Below are 13,267 nucleotides of genomic sequence, written 5' to 3'. Positions count from 1 at the left end.
TATCTCCTTAAAGGTCTGGACCTTGTCCCATTGTCATGACAACAGTTTTACCACAAACTTCCTGATAGACACCCAGCCCATCATAAGGAAGGGTCTGACCAGCCTTCAGCTCCTTGGTTCTTCTCTCAGTTGTGCCCAAATTAGTTAGGCTGTGAACTACTTCTGCACAGTTCTATAAAACAGCTGATCATATGCAATCCAGGTGTTTACAAGATCAGTTTCTGTCCAGCCTAGACTCTGAGTCTGGTTTTTCTCCTGGATATATTCTGTCTGTTGATAAGGCAACCTTCAGACCAAAGGCATCAAAATGTCAGATACAGGATGTAGTACATGACTGTTTCTGGATCAGATCATGTTTATGAACAAAAAAAAAAATAAAACGGGGGGAAAAAAACCCATGAGTCAGAGAAAATCTGAGGTTTGTACTCATCAGCTGCAACCTGAGGTCACCTCCCGGGTTACTGGGGATCCCCAATGCTGGCTTCCCTCTGCTTCTGCGTTGCTCACACAATTCTGCATCCTGGGTGCGCTCAGACCACAGCCCTGCACCCCGAGCATAAACTATCACCTAGTGATGGGTATTGAGTAGCACACGGGGATATATGTTGGCGCGGGACTGATAAAGGGGCGGTTGGGTACATGGCAGCTTTATGGGGGTTCCTGCTACTTCCTGCTGTCTCTTGCCTTTAGACTCACTGTCCCATCTACCTGGTCAATGTGTCTAGTATCTCAGCTGGTGATGTCATTGCAGCTGCTAAGATGCAAGGTGAGTCCTACCTAGGCTTAGGCACACATTGTGCTGTGGGGTTGGAGAAGGTTAAGAGCCCATTAGCTAAGGTTCTGCCAGGCTGGGCTGCTGAGACCACGGATAGCCATGGATTTCTCTGTAACTGTCTGCCTCGGGGTACCCTGCACTATCCTGGGCTCAGTAGATGAGAACCAGTTTTCTTCCTTACACATACAGCTTTTCCAGAAATGTCTATTACCTTGACTAGGTCACGTGAAATTATCTAAGTCTTAAGTTGACTCATTAACCGGTGTCTTTTTGGCCTGTTATGTTGAACTAACAGTTACCTCAGCAACTAACAAAATGCTATACTGGTTCCCGTGGGTATGGGTGGGGCGGGGCGCAGAGTGGTGGTGAAGGAAGACATTCGTGAAATAACTTTCCTTCACCACCTTAAACCCTGCATCTGACCCCTGAGGAGCACTTATGTGACTCCCAGTGCAGATGCCCTGGTAATGCTAAAGCTAGAAGCCTGGGGTGCTGGTAAGGGTCTGGTAACAGGAGAAACAAAGCCAGCGTGGAACCCTGGCAGTATTAGCCAGCAGACTGTGTACCACAGCCTTCATAACATTTTGACACCTGAGCTCTGTCTTCTGCCTCTCCTTCAGCTGAGGTCCCTTGAAGGGTCTCAGCTGGACTGTTAGCCCAGCTTGCTGGATGGACCCCTCTTCCGACTTCCTACCCTCTGAATTTGCTCTGGATTCTGCCCCAGAAGCTCTAAAGCTGTCAAATCACCTGCCTGCTCAGAGGACAGGCTGAGATGCCCCCTAGGCCTGGCACCTCATGCCTGTCTTACCATCACCCTGCCACGCCACATTAGAATTCCCAGAATTCCCTCCTACGTCCCCTAGCCTCAGAACCCTTGTCCTCTGCCCAGAGTCAACAGAATGGGAAAGGCTCTGGGCTTTTACATGCCCAGGGGAGCTGGGGCAAGCCTTTCTGGTTTCCTCAGCTCCTTTAACTGTATAGTGTAATGCACAGCCCAAGTCTTAGACCAGAGACTTCCAAGTTATGCTTTTGACTCTTCTTCCAGGGAAGGTGGTGCTGGCCGAGACCACCAACGCACACGCCACGCTCACAGGCTTACACTACTACCACCAGGACTGGTCCCATGCAGCCGCCTATGTCACGGTGCCGCCCCTGAGACTGGACACCAACACTTCCACCTACCTCATGAGCCTGCTGGCCAAGTAAGGTGTTTGAGCTGGAGGGCACTCCACACAGGGCCTTTTAGGTTTTCAACATGATGTCCTGTAGCTCTGGAAGCCAAACCTGTCCTGAGTTTGGTTCTGTTGAGCCCACACGGGTGATTTTTGCCTAGACCTCCTTCTCCAGAGCCCAAACAGCCACTTGCTATCCTGCTGAGCTTCTCAGACAAGTAGATTTGACGTGAGAGCATTGGCCAGCATTTCAGAGACCATGGCACCTTATCCTGAAACCCTGTGGGGAGCACTGGGCTAGGACCCATCTTTCGATATGTATGGTCCTCTCTCTTCCTGACTGCATCAGTTACTTTGTTACTGCAACAAAATAAATACGGGAAGGAGCAACTTTTAAGAGAGGAAGGGCTTATTGTAGCCCCTTCCCATAGATACAGTCCTCGGTGAAGGCTTGGGAACAGGCAGCTAGGACTCAATGTCTCAGTGGAGGATGAGAGCAAGCAGAGGAACACTGGCAGTCACCTGCTTTTTTTTCCTTTTTATTCAGCCCTTGGATGGTACTCCCTGCCCTCAGACACACCCAGAGGTGTACCTCACTAATGCCCTGGCAGTTCTTAATTCAACCTAGTTGATGTGGAGATTAGCCATGCTTACGTCACCTCTCCCCAGTGTTCCTCAGTTTCTCTCTCCTTATGTGTCACCGCCTCCTTCTGTGCCTGCCTTCCTTTCTCTTCTGAGCTCCACTCTCAATCCCTTCTATGTTGGATGCTCAACCTCCACCTGAATAAAACAGTCCGAGGAGCATCCTGGATTTGGCAAGAGGCACATTCATGAAAAAGTTAGTTTTGTTTCCATGACAGCTTGAAACGTCTTTATCCTCTGGTAGGGACATCCTGGGGAGAGACATTACTTTCCCTTCTCTTTGGCTATTAAAGTCAAACTAAAGTTTAGAGTCGGCTCCTTGGCCAAGTCCCTAGCTCTCTCTGCTTACGCTGGAGTGGATGGAGGAGAGAGAAAGGTGGGAGCATCTCCTCATGCCCCGGCATGTTCTTAGTCAGCCTGTAGCACCAGCAAGGACCCTGGTGAGGCTGCTTACACCAGGCCACTTTCTCCAGTCCCCCAGCCCACAGGAAGCTCATGGGTCTTCACTATTCCATTGCTGGGAAAGCAGGCTAGACCACCTGTGTCTCACACAGAGCTTGGATGTAGGGTAAACCTGTGAGGACATTGTACAAAAGCACCTCTCAACCCCTGGAAGAAAAACCTGTTTTGGGGTCCTGACCTGAAGTTCAGGTTTCTGGAAGGCAAGAGACACGTTACTAAGCTATACTGGCCAAGGCGTGGTCTTGCCCATCCCTGACCCACCGTTGCCTAGCTCCAGTCTATCTTTAAGAGGCCGTCTGGTAAGTTGTCAGATCTGTGCGAAGTCTCTTGGCAGAGACACGTTTTTCCTTTTTGTCACAAAGCTTCCATCTGTTCTCTCAACACAAAACTTCCTAGGGAAACGCTAATGAATGGAGGTGCCGAAGTGACCAAATAAATAAAGGGGAGATTGAGAAAGACATCTGAAGGCAACTTTGGGCATCCACATGCATGCACCCACATACATGCAAACATGCACAACACCCATACATACATGCTTGTAAAATACTATAAGAAAGACTTGATCGAATTCAGAGAATCTTTTGATTTTTTTTTTCCGGAGCTGAGGACCGAACTCAGGGTCTTGCGCTTTCTAGGCAAGCACTCTACCACTGAGCTAAATCCCCAACCCCCAGAGAATCTTTTGAAATACTACACTTGCCACAAACTAATTTACCAAAGGAACAAAAACAGGCCACGTGTCCAGTCCATCCAGACACAAATAGACAGGAAGTGTTATTCAATGATTGATTCATTTATTAATTTAAGTCTTTATATATATATATAGCCTGGTTTTCCACTTTAATTATTTAAATAAAGTCTCATGTAAGGACTATTATTCCATATGGTGGATAGTCTTAGTTCATTTGTAAGCAGTAAACATTGTAAATATTTCACAGGATTCAGGGCACAATTTAACTATTGATAGGAATTTATGATTACTGTAATTTTCTCCTGTAACATAGGATTGGTGTGATTTATGTGATACAGAATGCTGGCTGGAAAACATCAGTTACCTTTTTCTACTAGAGAATCGGAGGGTCTGGAAAGATGGCTCAGCAGTTTCGAGCACTGGCTGCTCTTCCAGAGGACCCAAGTTCAATACCCAGCACCCACATGGCAGCTCACAACTGTCTGTAACTCCAAGATCTGACACCCTCACATAGACATACATGCAGGCAAAACACCAATGCACATGAAAAGAAAAATAAACTTTAACAACAACAACAACAACAATAATAGACTCTGAGTTGCTCACCTGTCATTTATTTTCTGGTATAATTTCTTAGATTAAGCATGAATAAAAGGTACAATTCATATCTGTCCTTTATTTTTAAATCTGGCTTCCTGGGCAGGTGAGATGGCTCAGCAGGTAAAAGACAATTGTCCCCAAACCTAACAACCTAAGTTTGATCCTCAGAACACACACGTTAGAAGGAAGAACTGACTTCAAAGGGTTGTCCTCTGATCTCCATGCTCAGGCCATGATACATGTGTGCACACGCGATACACACATACAAAGAAATAGATGAATAATAAATAAAAATTTACTACCATTTGTCCCCACCAGGCTAGGGTACCTGCTTCTGAAGCAGTCGGGTACTCGGTTAAAGGATGGAAGTTGAGCCTAGCTCTCAGGGTCTCCGGCCTGCAGTCCATTATCCTGTATTGAAATCTCCTCTAGTCTGAGCTTCACCTGGCCGGTCTCTAAGAAGAGAATGAACCCTGAGAGTCCATCATTTCTTACGGCTTCTACAGGTGCAGAGAGGGTGGGGAGCCTCTGGGGAGCCACGGAACACTCCTGTTCTGTAGACGTCTCTTCCTGTCTCTACAGCCCAGGGCAAGGTCAGCCCTGCCACTCAAAGAGCTGAGTCATCATGCTAGCCATTTGCCAGAGACATTAGTCTTTGGCAAGAGCCTTAACTGATGGGCCTGCCAGGTCCCAGGAGAGACGGTCTTCTGTTTAGCCTGACTGAAATCTGTTCAGGAGCCTCAAAATCTGCCTCCACACCACACCACACCACACCACCCCACACCACACCACACCACACCACAGGAGCTGTTCTGATCCCAGGGCCCCTCTGAGTGGGCCATCCAGTTAGCCCCCATGTGCTTATCTACAAGGTACACAAAACCCTCAGGGCCCCTACTGGGCAGTCCCACGTGAGCTCCTTGTTGCAGCCAGGAACCTCTGAGGCTTGCTTTGCCCTAGTGACGTAAGCATTCTCATCGGTGTGGCTTCTGGTATAGAAATCTCTGAACATGGGCGGTCAGTCTGCCTCCATTTTTCACAGAGAGCAGGCCACAATATGCCACTTTCGCCACCCTTCCGTGGTCCCTTCTGCCTGAGGTCCTGGTCGAACCTTAGCCATTTGTAACCCTGAAGCTTCCAGACAGTTAAATCTCAGCACTCTTTCTCTTGAGTGTTGTGGTTCCGAGTCCCTTAGCGAGCTTAGCATTGAACTTGGAAAAGCTTCGTCAAGCACCTACTATGTTGTCCTGCTGGGACAGCATGGGTCAGGGAGCTGTTGAAAACATAGCATGTGTGCCCTTGACATTAAGACCACCTGTACCAACCCAGCCCAGGGAAACCCTCATTGATGGGCAATTGTCCTCTGCCCGCTGTCCTACAAGCGTTTACTGGGGACACTGCTCAGCACCTATGCCAATTCTGTCGATAGATACACTGTTCATTTAAATGAAAGCAACACACCATAGAGGTCGTCCAGCAAATGAGCAGCAGAACCAAGTTTGAAATAAAACTCTCTAGGTTCCCAAGCCCAAGCTCTCCACCCCCAACTTGCCCTCACCCTCAGAGGCATCTGCCTCCTGTCCCCTCACTGATCATTTCTCTCTCCCCAGTGACACTCTGAACATCGTGGCATCCGATCACCGGCCATTCACCACAAAGCAGAAAGCCATGGGCAAGGAAGACTTCACTAAGATCCCACACGGTGTGAGCGGTGTACAGGATCGAATGAGCGTCGTCTGGGAGAGGGGAGTGGTAGGTCTGCAGCCTTGCCCAAGCAGAAGATCTCAGCCAAGCCCACGCTTAGGGGGTGTATTAGGGTTCTCTGGAGGAACAGAACTGATAGAATGGACATGTAGAAAGGGGATCTCTAAGAGTGACTGGCAGGCTGATCTGGCACTCTTTCTCCTCACGGGAAGTCCAAGAATCTAATAGTAGTTCAGGCCATGAGGGTGGATGTCTCAGCTGGTCTTCAGTTTATGTTGGAATCCCAAAGAAGTAGGCTTTAATATTAGTGAAGGAATACTTCAGCAGCAGTGTATATAAACTTGCCAGGGAAAGCGAAGACAAACAGGCAGAGAGCGAAAGTTTCATTCTTTCATGTACACACACACACACACACACACACACACACACACACACCATACACAACACACATACACACAGAGACAGAGAAAGAGAGAGAGAAAGGATAGATAGATAGTGTATATATATATACATATATATATATTACACAGAGAGAGAGGAAGAGAGATGTGACATATATATATATGCATGCGTATATACAGTCTTCCAATCTCATATGATCCAGTCAAGAAAAATCCCTCACTGCTTGGGTTTTAGTTCATTCCCGTCCAGTTGACAAGCAAGAATAGCCATCACAGCCCCTACTGGAGAGCTGACCCAATCACAGCTCCCGTTTTAGGAAGAGGTCACTGCTATCAGAGGTCACACTTAGCTAGCGCAGTGTCTCCTCACACACACATGGGGGGGAAAGGCCCACCCCATTACCTGTTATTATTGAAATGCTGAAAGTTCAGGAAAGCATATGAAAAACATTCTTACTATTTGAAACCTTAGAAACTCAGCATTTCAGTATGTCTTCCTAGTTCAGGGCATGACGACATGTTAGGCCTTGACTGTTCAGTGGTCTTCTTGCTTCATCCTCCCAAGGGCCAGGGTTTTAAGTGTAAGCCACTGTGCCTGGCTACCATACATTGTTTTAGTGACTGGAGTCATCTTTTTTCTTCATACTTTAAGTCATTTTAGAGCACTAAGTAGTTGTGATCTTTCTAAGACACAGGTTTTGGTACATACGATGTAGCCGGCCCTTCATCCATGCTAGGCTAGAGCTTCACCTTTGGCTAGTCCCCTAGTCTCAATGTCTTCTTTTTTTTCCCCCGGAGCTGGGGACCGAACCCAGGGCCTTGAGCTTGCTAGGCAAGCGCTCTACCACTGAGCTAAATCCCCAACCCCCAAATGTCTTCTTTTAATTGCTACGTAATGTTCCCTCCAGTGGAAACGCTATATTTAGTTATTCCTTTGAAACTCTAGGCTATTTCCAGTCTTCACACTTCAGATGAGGCTGTGAAGAAGTCCTTGTTTAAGAATGTCGCCATTTCTAATTACTTCCTTTAGAACAGATTTTTAGAAGGGGATTTTCGGGTTAAGGGATATGAATGTGATATTCTGGAGATATTTTGTCTGATTGAATTTCAAAAAAGATGGGGGGCTGGAATTTCCTTTGAACACCACCTGTTCTGCCCGTGAAGAGTAGGGGTTCTGTGTTTTTCGTTTTGTTCTGTCTTGATCTATCATGGAATGCACTCAGCACTCGGTACAAGCCCAAAGAGGTTTGAAATACTGAAAGCTAAGTCACCAGCTCAGGGAGAGACCAGGAGGGAGCTCGGGACATTCCCTGGAGAAAGGCACGCAGTGCCCGGCACAGTGCAAGTAGCTCTTTCGGAACCCAGAATATGCGGTGGTGTCTCCCATCTATCCCCAGTTTTTCAGGTGGTCCACGGTCCACGAAATATTAAATGGAAAACTCTAAATAGCGTCCATACATTTGGAGAAGCTGTTTGTTTTTGTTTTTGTTTCGCACCCTGGGCTGGCCTGGAACTCGCCATGTAACCCAGGCCTTAAACTCATAACTGTCCTACCTCAGCCTCCCCACAGCTAAGATTACAGGCGTAAGCTACCGTGCCTTATACTGTAAGTATTAAGTAAGTTTTGTTACAACCTATTGTTAAATTATTCTGTCGTCTTAGTTGTTGTTAGCCTCCCGCTGCATGAGTCAACTTGGTTGTAGGTGTGTAGGGAACAAGCCTAGTTAGTACGAGTAGGGCTCAGTTCTCTGTGGTTTCAGGCATCCTGTGGGGGCCTTGAAGAAATCAGACAAACAGAAGAGAAGCCTCTGAGTCATCCCAAGTGGGCACACAAGTGGAGCTGCCCCTTAGGAGGCACATTTGCCCCAGGCAGGCGGCTTTGGGCACAAGTCACTAGGGTGGCTGAGTGGGTAGGGAAGAAAGGATCGAATGGGTTCCCAAGCTCTGCCAGTCTACTCACGTGATACAGTGCGTATAGCACTGTTCACCTTGGCACCAAAGATGCGACCCCCTGAGATTAAAAGAGCACAGGCTGGGAGGAAGGGGGCTAGCAAGTGCCTGGGGAAGCCACACCCTCAGAGCCGGACTGATCTGGTACTTCTGCCACGTTCCAGGTTGGAGGAAAGATGGATGAGAACCGTTTCGTAGCTGTCACCAGTTCTAACGCAGCCAAGATTCTCAACCTGTATCCTCGCAAGGGCCGCATCATCCCTGGAGCCGATGCTGATGTGGTGGTGTGGGACCCAGAAGCCACAAAGTAAAGCTCGTCACTGGTCTCCTGGGATTAGGGGGATTTGGGGTTTTGAGGAACTTGTATTTACAGCACTGCAAAGGCCATTTCAAGTTTAGAGAAAGGTGGTGGTGGCGTGCAGATGACCATGGTACTCTTATGCTCGTATCCACCCCTATGTATACCCATGTCCAGTGTCTCTGTCCCTTCTTGTAAGGACAACAGTTAGGTAGGGAATATAAGCACTTACATAACCTCCTTTAGCACTAATTCTCTAAAGGCTCAATGTCCAGCCGTGGCCCCGTATTTGAGATGCTGAGACGCTCGGGGTAAAGATTTCAACACAAGGATTTTGAGAGGATGGACTTAAGCCCCTTATCAGACAGCCCTGGGCACGGTTCCTTCCTGTCCGGCGGCAACTCTCCATCGAGATGTCTTTACGTGTGCTCAGATCTTGTCCTGCCCTCATTCCCGCCAGGACCATCTCAGCCAGCACCCAGGTGCAGGGTGGAGACTTCAACCTGTACGAGAACATGCGCTGCCACGGTGTGCCACTGGTCACCATCAGCCGGGGACGTGTGGTGTATGAGAATGGCGTCTTCATGTGCGCGGAGGGCACTGGCAAGTTCTGTCCCCTGCGGTCTTTCCCAGACATTGTCTATAAGAAGCTGGTGCAGAGAGAGAAGGTAAGGGGGGCAGGGAGGAAGATGTGTGGGAAGAGACCAAGGCCCTTGGGGGCATCTTCACTGCCCTCCTTTAACTCTCAGATGTTGTCGTCTTGTATATTATGTTTGCATCGATGTGACCAGGATAACTTAAGAGGAGGAAGGTTTCAGAAACGTTAAAGTGACTGGGTGCAGTTCGTGACAATGGAAGTGTGCAGAGGGACTGTCCCCATGCAGCAGATGGGGAAGAAGCCAGAGTGCGAGGCCATCTTAATAACCTTCAGAGGCCAACCACGTCCCATCTCTTAAAGATTCCAGGGCCTAGCCAGGGAATAAGTATTCATAATGTGAACCTGTGAGGAGACATTTCAGATTCAAGTCGTAGCACACGGTTTCCTCTGTCACCATCTAGGCAGAAGAGTGTGCTGCAGAGACAGTAGGGGAGGGAAGGTGGAACTGGAAAATGCTGGTTTCCACTTCTCATTTTGCATATATCTATGATGATGATGGTGGTGATGGTGCTGGTGCTGGTGGTGGTGTGGGGAGGGGGGTGCACATCTGAGTAAGGATGTCCATAGAAACCAGAAAACCAAAACCCTGGAGCCAGCGTTATAGGCAGTTGTGAGCCACCTCAGGTGGGTTCTGGGAACCAAACTCAGGGCCTCTCCCTTCAAGAGCAGTCTGTACTGTCAACCTCTGAGCCATCTCTACAGTCCAATAGATAATTTTTTTAAAGATTTATTTATTTTATATGTGTGAGTATACTGTAGCTGTCTTCAGACACACCAGAAGAGGACATCGAATCCCATTACGGATGATTGTGAGCCACCATGTGGTTGCTGGGAATTGAACTCAGGACCTCTGGAAGAGCAGTCAGTGCTCTTAACCACTGAGCCATCTCTCCAGCCCAATAGATAAAATTTAAGTGCACAAGCAGATAGGAAACCTGTCCAGGACCAGTGAGGTCCTCCTGATACACAGGTTGATTGCTCAGTTCCTTTCCTGTCTTGCTAATGCCAAGGGGCCTTCAGAAATCCTGTGCCTGTTGTTTCTCTCAAAAAGACTGTGCAACAGACAGCACGCAACATTGTAATTGAGGTTCCATCCCAAAAGATACAGTGTTCATATTGCTGCTGCTGCTGCTGCTGCTGCTGCTTCCTCAGCCTTCTGCACAAGCTCCAACACACTTTCTCCCTGTCACAGTAGCGCTTTTAATATAGTGAATCCCATAACTGACCTAGGCCAGGACAGCTCTAAGTGACAGAGCAGAAACTAGAACCTTGGCTATCTGGTTTATGCAGTATAACTCCTAGCCTTTTAGTATTGCTTCCGGCAGTGGCCCATGTCCAAACAAAGTATATCTACCCTAAGTTTTTGCTGGTTAGACCACAGTGAAAAGGTCTGGGCCATTGGGATCCTGGCAATTGTCAGGACACCATTGTATGTGTCAGAATGCTCACCATAGAGAAGTTTTTCAACCGTTACCCTGCCAAACTCCCCTAGAAGGATTCCATCCATGTGGAGGGCGGAGACCAAGGCACTTCCTGTACATGGGCACTTAGACACGCATGCTCAGGTTCATTTTCTGTAGAAACAGGAAGGGCATTCTTCAGTGCTTGGACTATGGAGGTAAGAAGCCTGTCGCCTGTGTGTCTTTGGTCCTATGCAGAATGGCAGCTGTGGGTGGAGGATGTCTTAGCTGTCCACTTGACTCTGACATGCCTGTCTTTTCTCTTCACTAGACCTTAAAAGTGAGGGGAGTGGACCGTACTCCCTACCTAGGGGATGTCGCTGTGGTTGTCAACCCTGGGAAAAAAGAGATGGGAACACCACTGGCAGACACTCCCACACGGCCAGTCACCCGGCACGGGGGCATGCGGGACCTTCATGAATCCAGTTTCAGCCTCTCTGGTAAGGGTGAGGGTGTGGCGGGAGCCGGCAGGCAGGATAAAGGCCCAGGCAGTGGGGTACAGCCTTTGTAGTGCTATGAGACCGAGACATGTGGCGTGTGCTGTTGGAGACGTACAGGCTGAGGGCCTGGGAGAGCCAGGATTGTTCACCAGCCCCTAGACAAGCCACAGTCCACTAGACACTCTCTCTGGTGATGTTTTTGTCCCTTGAAACACCTTGAGGACATTGCACACAGGGTACCCCACAGATGTCCAGGGCTCAGAAAGAGCCCTCCCTGCTGTCATTGTCCCCTCCCCCTCCAAGCCTCGCTGAAGCCTCTGTTGCCCTCATTGCTCATTGTGCCCTCTGGCCTCCACACATCACCTACACCTTTTCTCCTTTTGCTCTTTGTTTTCTAAAGCATGATAAACATTTCAATAACTTTAGGTAAAATGTTTCTTTCTTTCTTTTTTTTTTCTTTCTTTTTTTTCCGGAGCTGAGGACCCAACCCAGGGCCTTGCACTTTCTAGGCAAGCACTCTACCACTGAGCTAAATTACCCAACCCATGTTTCTTTCTTTTGGTGCTGACTCCCAGTTTGTTTCCCTATCTCCATGCCCTGGCTCTCATCTATCTACAGAATACCTTAGGTCTCTCTGTCATGTTCTGACCCTCCCAGTGACACCAACACTGTGCCTGGGTCCCTTTAGACCATGTCCATCTATGCAGTTATACCTCACATACCTCAGATGTCCCTGGTGGGGAACATTGCCTCATAAATGGTGAGATGTTCTCTATGGGGAGCAGACAGAGGCCGTGAGGTATGTTAGTCCTTCACAAAGCTTCACCACCACTTCAAATGGGCGGTGACCCAGCTTCCCTGACCCTGACACTAGCCAGAGAGAGAGTGTACTCTGCAAGGGAAGAAAGGCAAAAGGAACAAGAGCAGAGAGTCCTAAGGAATAGAGAATGAGGACCACACACAAACCACCTCTGAAGCCCCACCTACCAAGGTCCCGCCTACCGAGGTCCCGCCTACTGAGGTCCCTAGGTGCCCAGCTTTGTGCTGAGAGCAGCTTGTGCCAGGAACCTGGGGTTTCCACTTGAAAGTGCTGGTGGTCTGTGGAGAGGAGTCCTCCAAAAATGTGCTCCCAAAGGACTGGTCCCATAAGCAGTGGGACATGACTGCTGGGTGGTGTTTCTGGAGCACTGTCCAAACACACTAAGGCTTTGCCAGTCCAGAGTGTGGAATCCTAGGACCCGAGCACACAGCCTGCAAAAAGCCAACCCCACAAAAAATGATGAGCCCTGGGACAATGGGGTCTGACTAGCCAGTGGCCCCTTCTGCCCAGTCCAAGAGCCATGACTGAACAGTGGCAAGGAGCACACACGACACAGACACAGCAGACCTCAAGTTGCCTGTCATCTCTCTTCTAGCCCCAAGTCTTAATCTGTTGATGATGGGGAATACTGGCAAATGTCCCACTGTGCTCTCAGGGACACTAGACCCTCCCTTCTAAGTCTTAGAAACCCAAGATGTGAGCCTTTGGTTATATGGTTCTTTCGTTTTCCAAAATGGTTACTGGTTTCCTGTTTTGTTCTCTGGTCTACTCACTGAGACCTGTGTCTGAAGGTCTGGGTGATAACTGGCTAGTCCCTTGGTCTGATTGTACAAAAGAGACTGAGTTTGCTGATCCTGTGAGTGAGTGAAGAGGCTCAGAGTGTTGACTCTGAGTCAGAAAACCTGGGTTCAAACCCAGGCTCTTCAAACCCCTTAAACTGTAAACCGTGGAAATCATATAAGGTCCTCCATCCCTGGTTTTCTTGTCAAGATAATGGAATAAAGACACAAGGATTAAGACTGAATACCTGGGACTGAGGTAATGGCTCAGTCAATAAAGCACTTGCCTTTTAAGCACAAGGACCTGAGGTCAATGGCAAGAAACCATGTTGAAAAAGCCAGGCATGGGCTGGAGAGATGGCTCAGCAGTTAAGAGCATGTACTGCTCATTCAGAGGATCTGAGTTCAGTTCCCA

At 48.5% G+C, this 13,267-nt stretch overlaps 1 protein-coding gene across 1 annotated transcript in view; it reads left to right on the top strand.

Moving 5' to 3' along the window:
- Nucleotides 1-13,267, top strand: part of Dpysl5 (dihydropyrimidinase-like 5) — an 84,572-nt gene that overhangs the window by 67,927 nt on the left and 3,378 nt on the right. The window contains 6 exon segments of the mRNA NM_023023.1: nucleotides 691-766; nucleotides 1,821-1,977; nucleotides 5,953-6,094; nucleotides 8,562-8,704; nucleotides 9,156-9,363; nucleotides 11,085-11,253. Coding sequence (NP_075412.1) covers nucleotides 691-766; nucleotides 1,821-1,977; nucleotides 5,953-6,094; nucleotides 8,562-8,704; nucleotides 9,156-9,363; nucleotides 11,085-11,253 — 895 coding nt within the window.

The sequence above is a fragment of the Rattus norvegicus genome, chromosome 6 (genome assembly GCF_021556685.1).
Source record: "Rattus norvegicus strain SHRSP/BbbUtx chromosome 6, alternate assembly SHRSP_T2T, whole genome shotgun sequence".
In the NCBI taxonomy this organism is placed as follows: domain Eukaryota; kingdom Metazoa; phylum Chordata; class Mammalia; order Rodentia; family Muridae; genus Rattus; species Rattus norvegicus.
The sequence above is the reverse complement of the archived record's forward strand: the minus strand, read 5'-3'. Positions and strand labels throughout refer to the sequence as shown.